The sequence below is a fragment of the Fukomys damarensis genome, unplaced genomic scaffold, assembly GCF_012274545.1.
Source record: "Fukomys damarensis isolate Sample0158 unplaced genomic scaffold, DMR_v1.0_HiC HiC_scaffold_16, whole genome shotgun sequence".
Lineage (NCBI taxonomy): Eukaryota > Metazoa > Chordata > Mammalia > Rodentia > Bathyergidae > Fukomys > Fukomys damarensis.
Window position 1 is genome coordinate 95,267,647 of NW_022900928.1, and position 14,627 is coordinate 95,282,273.

Here is a 14,627-nt window from a genome sequence, read left to right on the forward strand (position 1 = left end):
GCAGAAGACCAGGATTCAACACCCATAACAGAAGGGGTAAAACAGTTTTGAAATCTACTATTAGAGAATAGCTAGAAATGTTGGAAGTCATCCAATGCTTTTCCTATGTGTTTACCACATAGGCTGATTTTTAAAAGAGTATTCACAGTTATAGAAAATTCACAGTCCTGATGGATCTAAAATCACATCCACTAACTTTCTGACCTTTACTTCCTCTAGGCCTCAGCTTCTGCAGGTGTAAATGAGGGATTTGAACTAAAGGTCTTTCACTGACTTCCATCTGTACAGAGTTGGAGCAGTGAGGTAGAAGCTCCATTCTGAGAATCAGACCCCACAGTATGGGAATTACCTTGACCTGCAGCATGTTCTCTGTGTGGTAGACCACACTCAGTTTGAGGGAATTGATCTCTCCAGAGAGAGAATTAGAAACAACAGAGGCTGCTGCCGGTGACAGTGGAGCTGCTGCTGCTCGTGCAGATGCCAGGGTCTCTAGGAAGACCAGGTCAGTGGTGATGCCCATGGGCAGGTACTGGATGTTACTGGCAGCATAGCGAGGAATGGTGTCATAGAAACAGGTGGGCACACCAGGAGTAGTCGTGTGCTGAAACAACAGGAGAAATCTTTGGTTAGCTCAGAAACCAGTGAGACTCTAATTACTGAAGAAGCTGGTTAACACAGACTTAATCTTAAAAAGCTTTTCACTGTTGTGAGTTGCACTGTGTTCCCCTCTCAAAGTCTTAAGCCTTAATATGTAAATGTGACTGGTTGGACATAGGATCATAATAAATGATTGTGTTAGGATGACGTTTTTATGATGGGCTCTAATGCAATATGACTGGTAACCTTCATAGGAGAAGAAATTTGAACATAAGGGTAATCACACACAGAAGGACACCATGTGATCATAAAGGTGGAGATCAGAGTGATGCAGGTACAAGCTAGCATATACCAAACATTGCCAGCACACCTCCAGAAGTTGGGTGTAAACAACGGGAAAGAATCTTGCTCACAGTCCTCAAATGGAAACTTGATCTTAAACTTCTAGATTTCAGAAGTGTAAAGAAAAATTTTTATTGTTCTAAGCCTTTCAGTTTGTGGGTACTTTGTTACAACATCCCTAGAAATCACACACACACACACACACACACACACACACACACACAGAGACCACACACCTGTAATGAGTGAACAGTGACAGAGCAGCAGGCATTCTAACCTGGATCCTGAGACCTTCCCTCAGGAGGGTCCTGCTCTCATAGTCCTTATTGCACCTGATCCAGTCTTAAGAGAATCACTACATTTTCCTGGCTTTCATTCTCTATATTTCTCAAAAGGAGAGGGCCAGCCTTAAGACCACACACGTAATGAGTGAACAGTGACAGAGCAGCAGGCATTCTAACCTGGATCCTGAGACCTTCCCTCAGGAGGGTCCTGCTCTCATAGTCCTTATTGCACCTGATCCAGTCTTAAGAGAATCACTACATTTTCCTGGCTTTCATTCTCTATATTTCTCAAAAGGAGAGGGCCAGCCTTATCTCACCTCTCCTGTTTGGGCTCTCCAATAGATAGATGAAAAACAAATTCACTTAAAATACCCGAAACAGTGCATACCAAATGTGTGCTATTATGTCTAGTAGGATTTGGAATGATGTGGCTGGAGAGACATGAATTTCTTCTGACTCAGACTACCTGACAGAAATAATGATTACCCATTCTGCAGAGTTGACAAGATGCATATTAGCAAACTGTTGTGATACACTTCAAGCCATCAACATTTCAGAAGTGTTTCCTAGTTTCCTAGGTACTTATGAGGCAATTTTAATAACTCAGTCTGGTTCCTGTTCCTAATCATTACCTCCCAAAGGCACCCCCGCTGCCTACAGCTCTCCTCAGAAGCAAAAGGATCCTCTGGGTAGCAGTTAAACTTCTCTAGATCGCTGACTGGGAGATTCCATTCAATTGAGAATTCTTGTCCCATGACCAGTCCCTTGAGATCAGTGATGGTCACCACCTAGGGAAAGAGAAAGGAGATGCTTGTGACAAATTAGCTAAGTAAGAGTAAAGCGCTCACCTGATGATCTGGATCCCAAAAATTTAGGACCTATTTCTTGCTCCAATACCACTGTGAAATATTTGGAACTAACCTGTTCCTTATCTTTTTACTTCATGGAGTCATTGTGGATGTAAGGAATGAGAAGTGCTTGCACCATGGTAAGGAGTGCAGATCATAGATGCAACTGTCATTTTTAGACTTGTTCTTGTGGTGTGATGCTTATTCATTTGAATAGTGATGGTAATAATAGGAAGAGACAAACCTTATGAGCATTAATATGAGCCAAATACTGTGATAAGCAGTCTATAAGCATTGTCTCCAGCAATCCTGTAAAGTGACCACATTCTGTGAATATTACAGCTGACTCCATCTTACAATCAGAAAACTGAGGTCCAGAAAGATTTAATACCTCATCCAAGATATCACAGCTGAAGATAGTACAGCTAGGTCTAAAACCTTATTCTGCCTAATCCTAGAAACCAAGCCCTTATCCTGCACTATATTTATTTTCAAAATGGAAGATCACAGGCCTAAAATATAATAACCTTCCCAGCATATGAAGAGTCAACTAACCATCATAATCTTTTGTCAAAATAACTCAGTAAAACCAAAACAAGATCATCCCTTGTGTTTTCTCTCACTATCATTTTCTGTAATGGTATAAAAATAGTTTGAATACTAAGAAAAAATATCAACTGTGTCTCAGAGTCTTTAACTTCAATGTAGGAATAGGTGTGTATGCTATGGCTTAGACTAAAAATGTTCCCCAAGTATCACTTATAGAGAGGTGGGGCTGTGTGATGGTGATTTTTATTGTGGGGATGCTAACAGTCATCAATAGATTGCTTCATCAACGAGTTCATACCTGCATGTATTGTTAGTAGGGGCCTGGCTGAGGGGCCATTGAACCATGACTTTGGAGGGTATATCTCTTGCTCTGACTCTTGCTTTCTCACCGTGGACTGCCATGAGTTCAGGAGTTTCCCTCTTCCAGGCCCTTCCACCATGCCACTTCTGCCTTAGCTTTCTAACCATGGACTGACCCCTCTGAAACCATTAGCCAAAGAAACATCTTCTTCTCTAAGTTGTAATGTCAAATATTTTGTTCCAGTAACAGAATGGTTGACAGAAACAGTGTAAATACTCTCCAGAGGTAGGCCAATACATGGACCAGTGTTTTCTCTATGTTACTTGTGAGATCATCCTGTGTATTTTTAAAATGGCACTGTCTCTTCTTTTAAAGTCCTAACTCTATCTTCTTTAGAGCCCTAACACACACAAGTGGAAGGGACTGTATTTGCATACGCAGGTTGCCCTGCTACCTTCCTGTGATATGGTGGCTCTCCTAACAAGCTAGTTATCCCTGTGTCTGCCTAAAGTCAAAAGAACAAGGAAGGTATCCTGTTAAAATCTCAAGCCACAGCTTTCTGCAAGGGCCCTACATAATGAAAGAATCCCTCACCTGTATTGAAGTATCATAGACAGCGCTTGAAATGGGGGTGGGAACATTGTTAGAAAAAACAGCAAAGTTAGTTGGCTCCTTGTCCATTCCAAAGATTCTGATATTTGTAAACATGAGGTTGTTGGGGTCCATGTAATTATTATTTTTAATCTTTGCTTGTAGACGGTTCTAAAAAATAAAGAAGGAAATCAGTTTAGAGATCAGGCACATCACATACGATATCACATACAATGTCTTTCTTTCGGAGATCTGAAGGTTTTTCTTTTTCTCTGTGGTTCTAAATGTTGCCAGGTGGTTGTCAGGGAAAACAGGCCCTTGACTCAGGCTCTTAACATCCTAAAGCTTTTAGTAATGTTACATGTTTACCTTGGTTCACTGGTTCTTTACTGTATTCTATTGCTCAGATAATATGACACTGACATTATAGGAGTTTCAAATGGATATAAAAGGTATTTAGAAAGCAAACAGAAGTACACTCAGTGACCCACCAACACACAAAGATAAAGACAGACAATGCACAAGGTGTCATCGCAAAATACAATGAATGTTTACATTTTTAAAAATAATTCAAGGGCCAGGGATGTGGCTCCATGGTGCCATGCCTGCTTGGCAACCATAAGGTCCTGAGTTCAATCACTGGTACTGGAAAAAAAGGGGGGAATGCTAAAAATAATTCAAAATGACACATTGCCACTAATTCCCCTCAAATATTTCTCATTTTAAACACATTTGTCCCATTTTTCTAGCCATTTTCTGAAGCAGTTCTGGGAATTCTCTTTCATGTGTGTCATTAATTGTGCTATCATGGCTGCCTTGATGCCCTGAATCAGTTTCAGAATATTTCAAGGTCATTTTGGGGAAGACTCATACAGTGGCAGTTCCAATGAATAAGGTGTATGAGGACAAACTGTAGCTTTTATTTGACATAAGTTGCTGTATATGTTTTGAATCAATTCAGGATATAGAGGTAGCTATAAAGACTCTCAGGAAACAAGACTTCCAGAACTGCTTCAGAAAGTGGCAAAATGATAAAATGTGTGTTCAAAGCAAAGGGGAGTTATTTTGAGGGAGATTAATGGCAATGTGTCTTTTACTGTATTAATTTTTAAAATTTTTAAACATTCACCATGTTTTGATCACACCTCAGACACAAAGTCCTCAAATAACTTTTATTTTGTTAGTAAAGGTAAAAGCTAAAATTTACATATGCCCACCGTGTTTCAGGCATTGTGCTAAGTATTTTCCAGGTATTATCTCATTCAAATCTCCCAGCAGATTGTGAGGTTAAAACATAATTATCCCCACTTTTCAGATGAAGATTCTGTTAAAATTATTTAAGGAACCAGAGTTAAAAAGGGATAAAGCTGAGCTAGGCAAAGATGAAGGTAGAAGTGAACTAGGGAAAAAGGAACTCTTCAGCGAGTAGAAAGGCTAGCACTTCCACCCAAATATGCCCCCCAAAATACTTGGCAGAGGGGCCAAAGTAATACAATGAAGAAAGAAGAGTCACTTCAACAAAGGGATAGAGCAAGGGCTGTGTATAAGTAAAAAATGGAGCTTCAACATAAATCTCACACCTTAGATATAAATCAACTCAAAATAATCACAGAATTAAATGGAAAAGGGGGACTGAGACATTTTTAGAAAAAACAGAAAATATTAAGGCTCTAGAGCCAAGAGTTCTTAGATATAACAAGAAGCATGATCCATAAAATATAATAATGATAAATTATACCCATTAAGATTTATTAATATTGAAAGACATTGTCAAGAGAATGAAAATAGAAGCCTAGAGATGGAAAAAAATTTGCAAACCACATATTCAACAGAATACTAGTATTGAAAATGTACAAGAACTTTCAAAACTAAACGGTTAAGAAAAAATTAAGCCAAATAATCCAACTAGAAAATGGTGAAATAGTTGAACAGATAAAACAAATGCAAATGGTAAATATCCCATGCAAAGTTTTCCAGCATCATGAGACACTGAAGAAACATAAACTAATGCTACAGTGAGATATCATCGCACACTTATCAGAATGGGTATGATGGAAAGAAGCGACAACATCTAATGCTGGAGATGGAGCAGAGAAACTAGATCACCCACATTTTCCAAATGGAAACGTGAGTACAGCCATTCTGGCCAATAATTTTCAAGTTTCTAATAAAACTAAGCATGCACTAATGTAAGACCAGCAACTAGACACCTGGGTGCTTATACCACAGAAGTGAAAACTTATATTCATACCAAAATCTGTACCTGAGTTGTTCATAACATTTTAATTTTAATTAGAAAAGTCCATGACTAGAAAAAGCCCAAAATCCCTCGATCAAATGAATGCTGAACAAAAGGTGATATACATATACCTTGAAATGCTTTTTAAAAATAAAAAGAATTAAAATACAACAACTTTGTAGAATTCGGAGGGAATTACACTGAATAAAAAGTCACATGATTCCATTTATATAAGCATTCTTAGAAGGATAGAATTAAGGAGGAGGAGAACAGTTTAGTGGTTGCCAGGAGCTTAGGAAAAGACTGAGACAGGAGGCAAGCTGGTACAAGTACAATAGGAAGGGTCTCTGTGGTGATAGAGATGTTCTACATCTTCATAAATCTGTTGCAATATCCTGGCTGTGAAATTGTACTTCATTCCTATAAGTTGTTATCATTAGGAGAATCTGTATAAAGCACATGTGGGAACTCGTTATTTGTTACAGCAGTACAGAGATCATTAATTACTTCCAAAATAGAAGTTTAGAGAAATAATTTATCAGAAAAAAATAGAAATAAGGGATAACAATCTGCAAAATATATTCTGCCCATACATAACCAGATTTCTAAGAAAAGCAAATTAGAATTCTCCCATTTTCTGCTAGTCCTGAACCCTTGTGCTATTCTTGGTCCCTTGGGAAACAGAAATGAAGTAAATGATCCTCTGTATCTTCCAATTTTTCAAAGCTACCATGTGATTCCTGTGCCCAAAGACAAGTTCTAGGGACTAGAAGGGGGAAATGAACCTCATAGGGATACTTCATGGCCCCACCAGCATTTGATGTTATTTGATTTATTAATGACTGCCATTCTTTCTGGAGTGAGATGGAATCATAGTGTTGTTTTAATTTGTATTACTCTTGTTGGTGGAAATGTAAACTTGTACAACAACTGTGGATTCAGTATAGAGATTCCTCAACAAATGAAAAATAGAGATTCTACTGAACCCAGCTATTCCCCTTCTAGATATCTTCCCAGAAGAGTTAAAGAAATCATATTACAATGATATATGCATATCCATGTTTATAGCAGCAAAATTTATAATAGCTAAATCATGGAAGCAGCATGTATGTCCATAAACAGATGAATGGATAAAGAAAGTGTAATATATAATGAAATACTACTCAGCTGTAAATATTTATACACAATGGGGTTCTACTCTGCCACAAAGAAGGATAGATTTGTAGGAAAGTAGATGCACCTTGAAACCATAATGCCAAGAGAAATAAATCAGACATACAAGCTTAAACATCATGTCGCTTCTCTTATATGAGAAGTCCAAAGTATAAATAAATAAAAAGAGAAAATAAAAGCTAGATGAAAGAAAACAGGGAGATAGATGTTTTGCAAATGGGAAAGGGACCAAGAGATGGATGAGAGAGATAGAGGACATAAAAAGAATTAAGTTGTGTCATATACATGTACTACCTATCCACAATTAATATAATCTTTATGTTCACAAACATGTGTACTAATAGAAAAAGAGAAAAGATACTTCACTCCTCACCCACACTCACACCCCATACTTGCACTCCTCAATGACATATTATGAAAGTCAAAAGTCATGAGATAAAGTTTAAAGGCAGTGACTTTTTTCCCGGGAACAAAAAACAATTTCAGCATAGAACTCATACATCTGATAACTTATTAAACACTTTCATGTTAACTAGAATCCTCTCTGGGACCATCAAAATCAAGCACGGTTCCTATTTCATATGAACACACATCTATACAAAAACAAAAACATAAAAGGCAATCACAATAAAGAATGTAAGATGTATGTTCCTTGAAAGCAGTACTTACAGAAGAAACAGAGAAATCATACAGAATATACTTCTTTTCAGCCACAGCATCTGAAAGAGAAAGATGTGTGCATCCATTATTACAGTAAGCTGAGGATCTAGAGAGTCATCCTTTTCCTCCAGATCACTTTTGCATCTAATTCTGCTCATCCGAGACCTGCCCTTTTCATTACCTGACAAAATTTTCAGGGAGTACTTTCTGTAAACACTTGGGCCTCTTTGAATTACCATTTTTCTGGCATTTTAAACATTTTGTCTTGCACTCTAGCTATCTACAGGCAGATTATATCTTCTGTAGTAGACCATTGATGGGTTCCTCAAAAGCACCATTTATGCCACTTTCAACTTTATATCCCTTGTACAAATGTAATCATAAACACCAAATAAATATTAATAAATTCTAATTCCTTTTCATTTTTATTTATTTTATTAATACATGTTCACAGTACATGTTTACATTCCTTGTGTGAAGTTGAAACATATTCATAACACATCTTAATTTTTTTCATCTCATTTCCCTCTTCTCCCTCCCCTCCACCTCTTGATCCCCTTACCATTTGAGAAAGACCTATGTCTCTTTACTTTCTATTATTTATCTTTTATTTTGCTCATCATCTAATTCTGTCCAGAGCAGGATTTTTATATAATGACAAACCATAAGCTTATATAATGCTTTCATATGAAATCACTACAGTGAAAAAAAAAAACACACACTACACAAACTCTACTTTCAAATTGTCTCTGAAATGGTACTTTTACAAAGCTATTTACAAAATGCATTGCTTTGTCTTAATAATGATATTCAGAGGAGAGAATAAGTAAGCCAAATGCAGCAATGGCTGTTGGATTTGGTAGTGTTGGTATCATATAAGCTTCACATTTGAGGTCTATTTTAATGCATTGCACTTAAGAAACTTTCAGAATAACCTTTGACTTGCCAATTTTAAGTTACAGAAATAAATGATGTGTTAACAGTGATAGCGCCTCACTGGCAGCCATGGCCCCTTGAGAAAGTGTACCTTTAGCCACACCATCATCCCAGTACAGCTCTCCCTTTGCTTCTCTCTTATAGTCCAAGGCAACAATGAGTCCCAGAGAATTTTTCCGGCTGAGAAGAGAAATTCCCAGTTTCAGAGAATGAAGGAACACACAGAAGCATGTGAAATCATCCCTCTTGATATCCCATGGACTGATCCTCCCAGAATCTCCCTCAGAGACTGAATAGGTGGCAATGCTGTGTGGAAACACGAGAGTTGTGTATAGACAGATAGCAGAGTTTAGTAGAGAGGTAGTTCCTGATGAAATCTGGGTATGATTATTGTAATGAATATTTTTGGGTGCTTACTATGTACTAAATACTCCTCTAAGTATCCTACATACTACATACATACATATAGGTTATTATTTATATTCATTCATTTATCCCTCATAATAATGCTTAAAAATCAGATTAGCATCCTCCCTAGTTTACTAATACTAGGCAAAAAGCATAGCAAAGTAAGTTAATCTGTCTGGTATACTGTAAACCTGGAGTTTAAACTCCAGTTGTGTCCAGAAGCTGAGCTCTTAAACTCCAAACTACATTGGTTTTCACATATAATTGCTGTCTCTCATTTAATTTGCATTCTCTCGTGTATTAAGGAATATACCTAAGAATTTCTAGCCGCAGAAATTTTCATGGATGATTACTCTATCCTATAATCTAATTTAATTCAAATGTGAAGAACGATGGAAATGTAAAGGAACTGCTGCTGCCTTTATCTCTGCTTGAAGATGACTCAGCTATCAACTCTTAACCAATTCTGAAAGGAGAGGAAGATTGCTGAGTGGAGGTTTTCCCCTTAGCCCATTTAGTTTTGGTCTTACTTGCCTCCCCCACCATCCCCTGCACAGTAGAGCACCAGAGTTAAAACAAACAGGAGCTTACCTGGTCTCTGTTGTTGTGTTTGGCTGCTGGGTAGGGAATATGTAGCCCCCTCGAAGGTGGAGCCCTATCCTGTCATCAGGGAGCAGCATATCCACAAACTGTTTCCTCCACTGGACAGCCACTCCCTAATCAGCAAAAGGGAGAAAGAGCAGATAAGTGACGGTGTGGGCTTGGAAGTCCCTAGAAATCATCTAGTTTAGCTGCCTCATCTTAAAGAACAGGAGACTGAAGATCCCCAAGTGAAGTGACTTCTTCAAGGCACATAGGTGGTAGAGGGCAGAGCTGAAACTCCAACCACTCTCTTTCTTTACTTTAAACCACCCTCTGTGATACTGTTTGGATCTTCAGTGCCCCCTGAAGGCCCATGTGCTAATGGTTTGGTCTCTAGCTTCATGCTTTTGGGAGGTGGTAGAAACCTGAAGAGGTGGGGACTAATGGGAAATTTTAGGTCATTGGGAGTAAGCCCGCCATGGGGACTGTGGGACTACCAGCTCTCCTTTCTCTTTTCTCCCCACTGCTCCTCAGCAATGAGGTGAATGTTTTTACTCCACCATACTCTCCTGCCATGATGTACTTCATTAGGCCCAAAGCAATGAGGCCACTCCATTAAGGACTGGAACCTCCCAAACTGTGATGCCAAATAAACCTTTTCTCTTTATAAGTTGATCATCAAAGATGCTTGCTATAGTAACAGAAATCTAACACACTATTTCCACAACTGACCTTGAATTCTCTGTTATCATAAAGGCCAACAACTAGTGATAATAGCTAAACACTAACCAGGTAGATATAGCAAATTTTCACAAACATATTCCAGATATTTGGTCATTTCATTGTATATTTGGAAAGGTCTTCTACTACAGCCTAAATGTTGATGCCTCCTTAAAATTCATTGGTTGGAACCTAATGCCCAGCTGTGATGAAACTACCAGATAGGGTTTGGATAATTGATTAAATCATGAAAGCTCAGCAAGAAGCTGCCATTGATTAAGCAGAGTGAGCCTTTACCACACCCTGAATTTTCCAGTGCCTAGACCTTAGACTTTCCAACTTCCAGAACTATTCACAGTAAACTTCTGTGGTTTACTGATTACCTAGTGTAAGTTATTTTGTTATACTCTTCCAATGTATTAAGACAGCTCACAGCAAAGTACCCACAATTAACTAAATATGAAATTGTGTAGTATTATCCTATCCCAGGTTCCCAACGCTGGTTTATAATTGCCCTCTGCTAGAAACAGAGCTCTGAGAGAGCTGGGGCCACCTCACTTACTGTCTCATAGTCATACCAGATGGCATCAGGTATGTATGCTTTCACGTGGTCCACACCCTGAGGAGACAAAAGCAATATGTATATATTAGCATTCCCCTTTTCAGTGTATAGAATACCTTCACCATATATGGTCCTCTGAACAATTCCAAGACAGAGCTGGAGTTATCCAATTCTACTCATGGAAATACAGAAATTTAGAGAGGTTGAGAAGTTTTTCAAAGCAAATCTGTCCCTAGATATTAAATTTGTTTTGCTTTAATGCTCCTAAATATTCTAGGAGAAATGCAGGGATTTCATATACTGGATCATGCAAGCTGACAATTGGAAGACTGAGCCACGTAGACCTCAGAGAGTTTTCCAGCAGGACTACATCTTGGTTAGCAGGACCTGTCCTCAGATAGCTTACCAAAAACACCAGCTCAAAGGACCTTAACATGAATACACTGGCAATATTTCATGCTGAGAAGCTGACATAATCCTGATCCTTCTTCCATACTTCCCATCTCTTTGCTACCACAAATCACTCTTAAATTGGATACATGTGGTCCTTTACAGATGGACTTCACCCTCCTTCCCTGCTCTTCTTCATACCTAACCTCTTTCCAACACAACCCTCAGAGCACAATCCATGTGGACAAGTAAACATAGACAGAAGGTCAGCACACAAACAGCAAAGCACTTAAAGGCCATATTAATGCCATCGCCATGTGCCTAAGAACTCAGGATTCGAGGCAATTTTACAGCATGGAAATTGTTTTATTTTCTGGAACATCGGGACCAAGAATTATTATTGTTCTAATTTCTAAACTTTCATGATCTCTCATTTATATTCATTTGTAGATTTAAATGTAATCATAGATACTCAGAATCTAACTTATTCAACTATAAAGGCATGAGGAAAGTACAATACACCATTCTATTATTTAGATTACAAACATACTTCATATAAAACAGGTGTGATGAGGAGTCCGGGCCCCCATAAGAACTGCTCATGCACCTCCCATGTCATTGGGTCCTGGTAGAACCTTGAAAACAGACAGCAGTATGAGGAATGTAATATTTCTAATAAAAGACAACAACACACTGTGTGTCCTAGCTGACCTTGTTACCACTAACAAGATAGAGTGAAACTGCATTCTGAAGGTGATCAGGAAACTCACTCATGTACCAAGGGCCTTGCTACCGTCTCCCCCAGGGTGTGAGCACGGTAGAAGAGGGTGTAGAGATAGGGAAGAAGTGTGTAGCGAATATTCAGATAATGTCTGGAGGAGTTCAACAGCAGAGAGTCAAAACCAAAGGCAGCCGGGTCCTGGTCCTAGAAGTAAATGAAAGCAATTATTATTTCTTGTTTATCATAGTTTAAAAGTACTCTGATGATAAGAAATTTTCCAAAGGAAATAGCCATATTCTCTAACCTCAAGAACATCAATAGCATTTCTACAACTGAAAGGATCTTACTTTTTTCATTTTACAGCTGAGAAACCAAATAAAAGCTTGCATGACTTTCCCCATGTAGAATCACACGTAGGTGGCAGAGTTTTCACTTAACACATATCTACTGAGGACAGACTACATCAGCCCTAGGATGACAAAGAAGTCCCCCAGGGGCTGGCATGTACATAAAGGGGCCATAGTGGACCCTGTACCTTCCAGAACCACCCCAATTTATTTAATCTCTATTTTCATAATGTTTCACTTGGAAGATACTAATAAGTTCCATTAAACTTAGCTGTACTGCTAAAAATGTTTCATATCCATTTTCATAACCCACCATTGCCTACTACCATGATTCATATTTTCCTTTCTATGCAGTTTAGTGAACTTGCAATTTTAAAAATTTACATCATGTTGAAACTAGACATTTTCTTCTGTAATATTTTCAGTATCACAATTTATTTTCTTTATCCCAAAGATAGTGACCTCTATTCTTCTGCAATATAAAATATATAAAGTAATTGTAACAGGTTTTATGAGATTTTATCTAAATCCTTTAGAAGAGAAATGTAATTTTCTTACAACTAGGAGACAGAAATTTTCTATCCATGGTTTGCCCTCATTTTGCTTATTTTCTTTGTTATTTGGAAAACATCAAAGACACACGTGCCATAGTTAGACTATATTATTGGCACTAAATTTTGAAGAAAATTGTCTGAATTTATTCCTTTATTTTGGTCCCTAAATACCTATCCTCTCACTAAATAGGTTTATTCTATGTCCCAAATTCAGGGATTATATTTCTGAGGTGAAACAGAAGAAAACAATATCCCCCAGCATCTGTCACTGTAGTTCTCCACTGAAAAAGTCTATAGCTGCCCTGTCCACTGTGGTGGTCACAGTCTATGTAGCTATTACTGGATACTTGAAAAGTGTTAGTAAGACTGAGGGACTAAACTTCTAACTTTATTGGTTTGTGATTAATTTATATATATTATGACTGAATTGATGTAAAATATTAGTCCCATCAAATGTCATTATTTTGATAGCATTACATTTCTTTAACTCCTGTAAATTCAAAATTTAGAGATGTGCTGAAATTGTAAAGTTCATACTGATTTTTTGAAGACTTCATAGAAAGAATGAAAAATAAAATAGCTCATTAATAGTCCATGTTTATACAGGATGAAATTATAATATTATGGATAAACTAAGTTACACAAACTATATTTAAAAGTACTGTATTTCATTTTATTTTCTAAATTTAAATTTGAACTGACATATGTGGTTCTTGTTATAATTCTTTCAGAAAGAGCTAGTTTGGAAGAAAAAAAACTAGAACTTTTTAACCTTGCCACCTACACAAGCTGAATGTTTTTTCCATGCAAGTCTTTAAGCCATCTCTCCATGAAAAACACTGTTTACCTGCTCCCAGTAACCTGCTCAGACATTCAGAAATAGTTCATCTCTCTTTTTCTCTCTAAACCATAAGTGAGTGGAAAAGCCCAAAGATAAAACACGCAGATGGTGTTACTGTTAATCATTCCAGGTTTGAGAATTGTCATATTCAAAGCCAACAGCTAGAACTAAAATTATCAGGAAGTTACTCTAAAAACCTACTAAAAGTTAAATCATTTGATCTGAAATATCTCAGTGGCAGATTATTTCATTTAAAGAAAGGAAATCCACCTTATTTGTTCCTGCCATTATCATAAATACCTCCTTAAGAGGAACTTTGCACCACTTCTATATACTTGCTTATAAAAACTTTTATTCTGGATGGAAGAGGATAAAAGTGAGGTGGATCATGGAAAAGTAGTGTGTCTGTGTTCGGGGTATCTCAAAAACATTCATAAAGAGTGGTCTGTCACAACAAAGTGAAAACTGTTCAGATCACTGGCCTGTCTCTTCATAAATTCTTCCTCATGCCCACTATTTATGGTAGTCTCCTTTGCATTAATTGAAGTAAAATAAAATCTTCTATAAGATGATAATGGGAGTAACAGAAGCACCACAGGAACTTTAACAAACCTTGATATTTGCTTTTTAGGCTTACCACCCAATATGTATTTATCCTTCTTCTGTAGTTAGAACCAATCTGTAGGATTTTCCTCAACTTCTTTTTGCAAACAAGTAGATTATACAATCCAAAAAGTTTTCATCACTTCTCTTGGGGAACTTACATGGAAACCAGGCCCATTGTGATTCCTTGATAGTGGGTAAAATGCTCCTAGCTGCATCCACCTTCTACAGAGCTCCTCTGTGACATGTCTTGTGTAACCACAGATATTAGCACCTACCTAGAGAATTAGCACACGTTAAGCACAGTAGTCACTAAGAGAACTGAAAGCATTGATTGTGTATTTATATGATAAAAGAGAATCTCTATTGTCATCACTCA

General features: G+C 37.6%; 1 protein-coding gene across 1 annotated transcript in view; it reads right to left on the reverse strand.

Moving 5' to 3' along the window:
- Positions 1–14,627, reverse strand: part of LOC104850657 — a 264,398-nt gene that overhangs the window by 38,924 nt on the left and 210,847 nt on the right. The window contains exons 86-95 of the mRNA XM_033764494.1: positions 14,410–14,526; positions 11,953–12,107; positions 11,733–11,817; positions 10,793–10,849; positions 9,520–9,644; positions 8,612–8,700; positions 7,594–7,643; positions 3,516–3,683; positions 1,856–2,011; positions 350–601 (exon numbers count right to left, since the gene is read on the reverse strand). Coding sequence (XP_033620385.1) covers positions 350–601; positions 1,856–2,011; positions 3,516–3,683; positions 7,594–7,643; positions 8,612–8,700; positions 9,520–9,644; positions 10,793–10,849; positions 11,733–11,817; positions 11,953–12,107; positions 14,410–14,526 — 1,254 coding nt within the window. The remainder of the gene's footprint in view (positions 1–349; positions 602–1,855; positions 2,012–3,515; positions 3,684–7,593; positions 7,644–8,611; positions 8,701–9,519; positions 9,645–10,792; positions 10,850–11,732; positions 11,818–11,952; positions 12,108–14,409; positions 14,527–14,627) is intronic.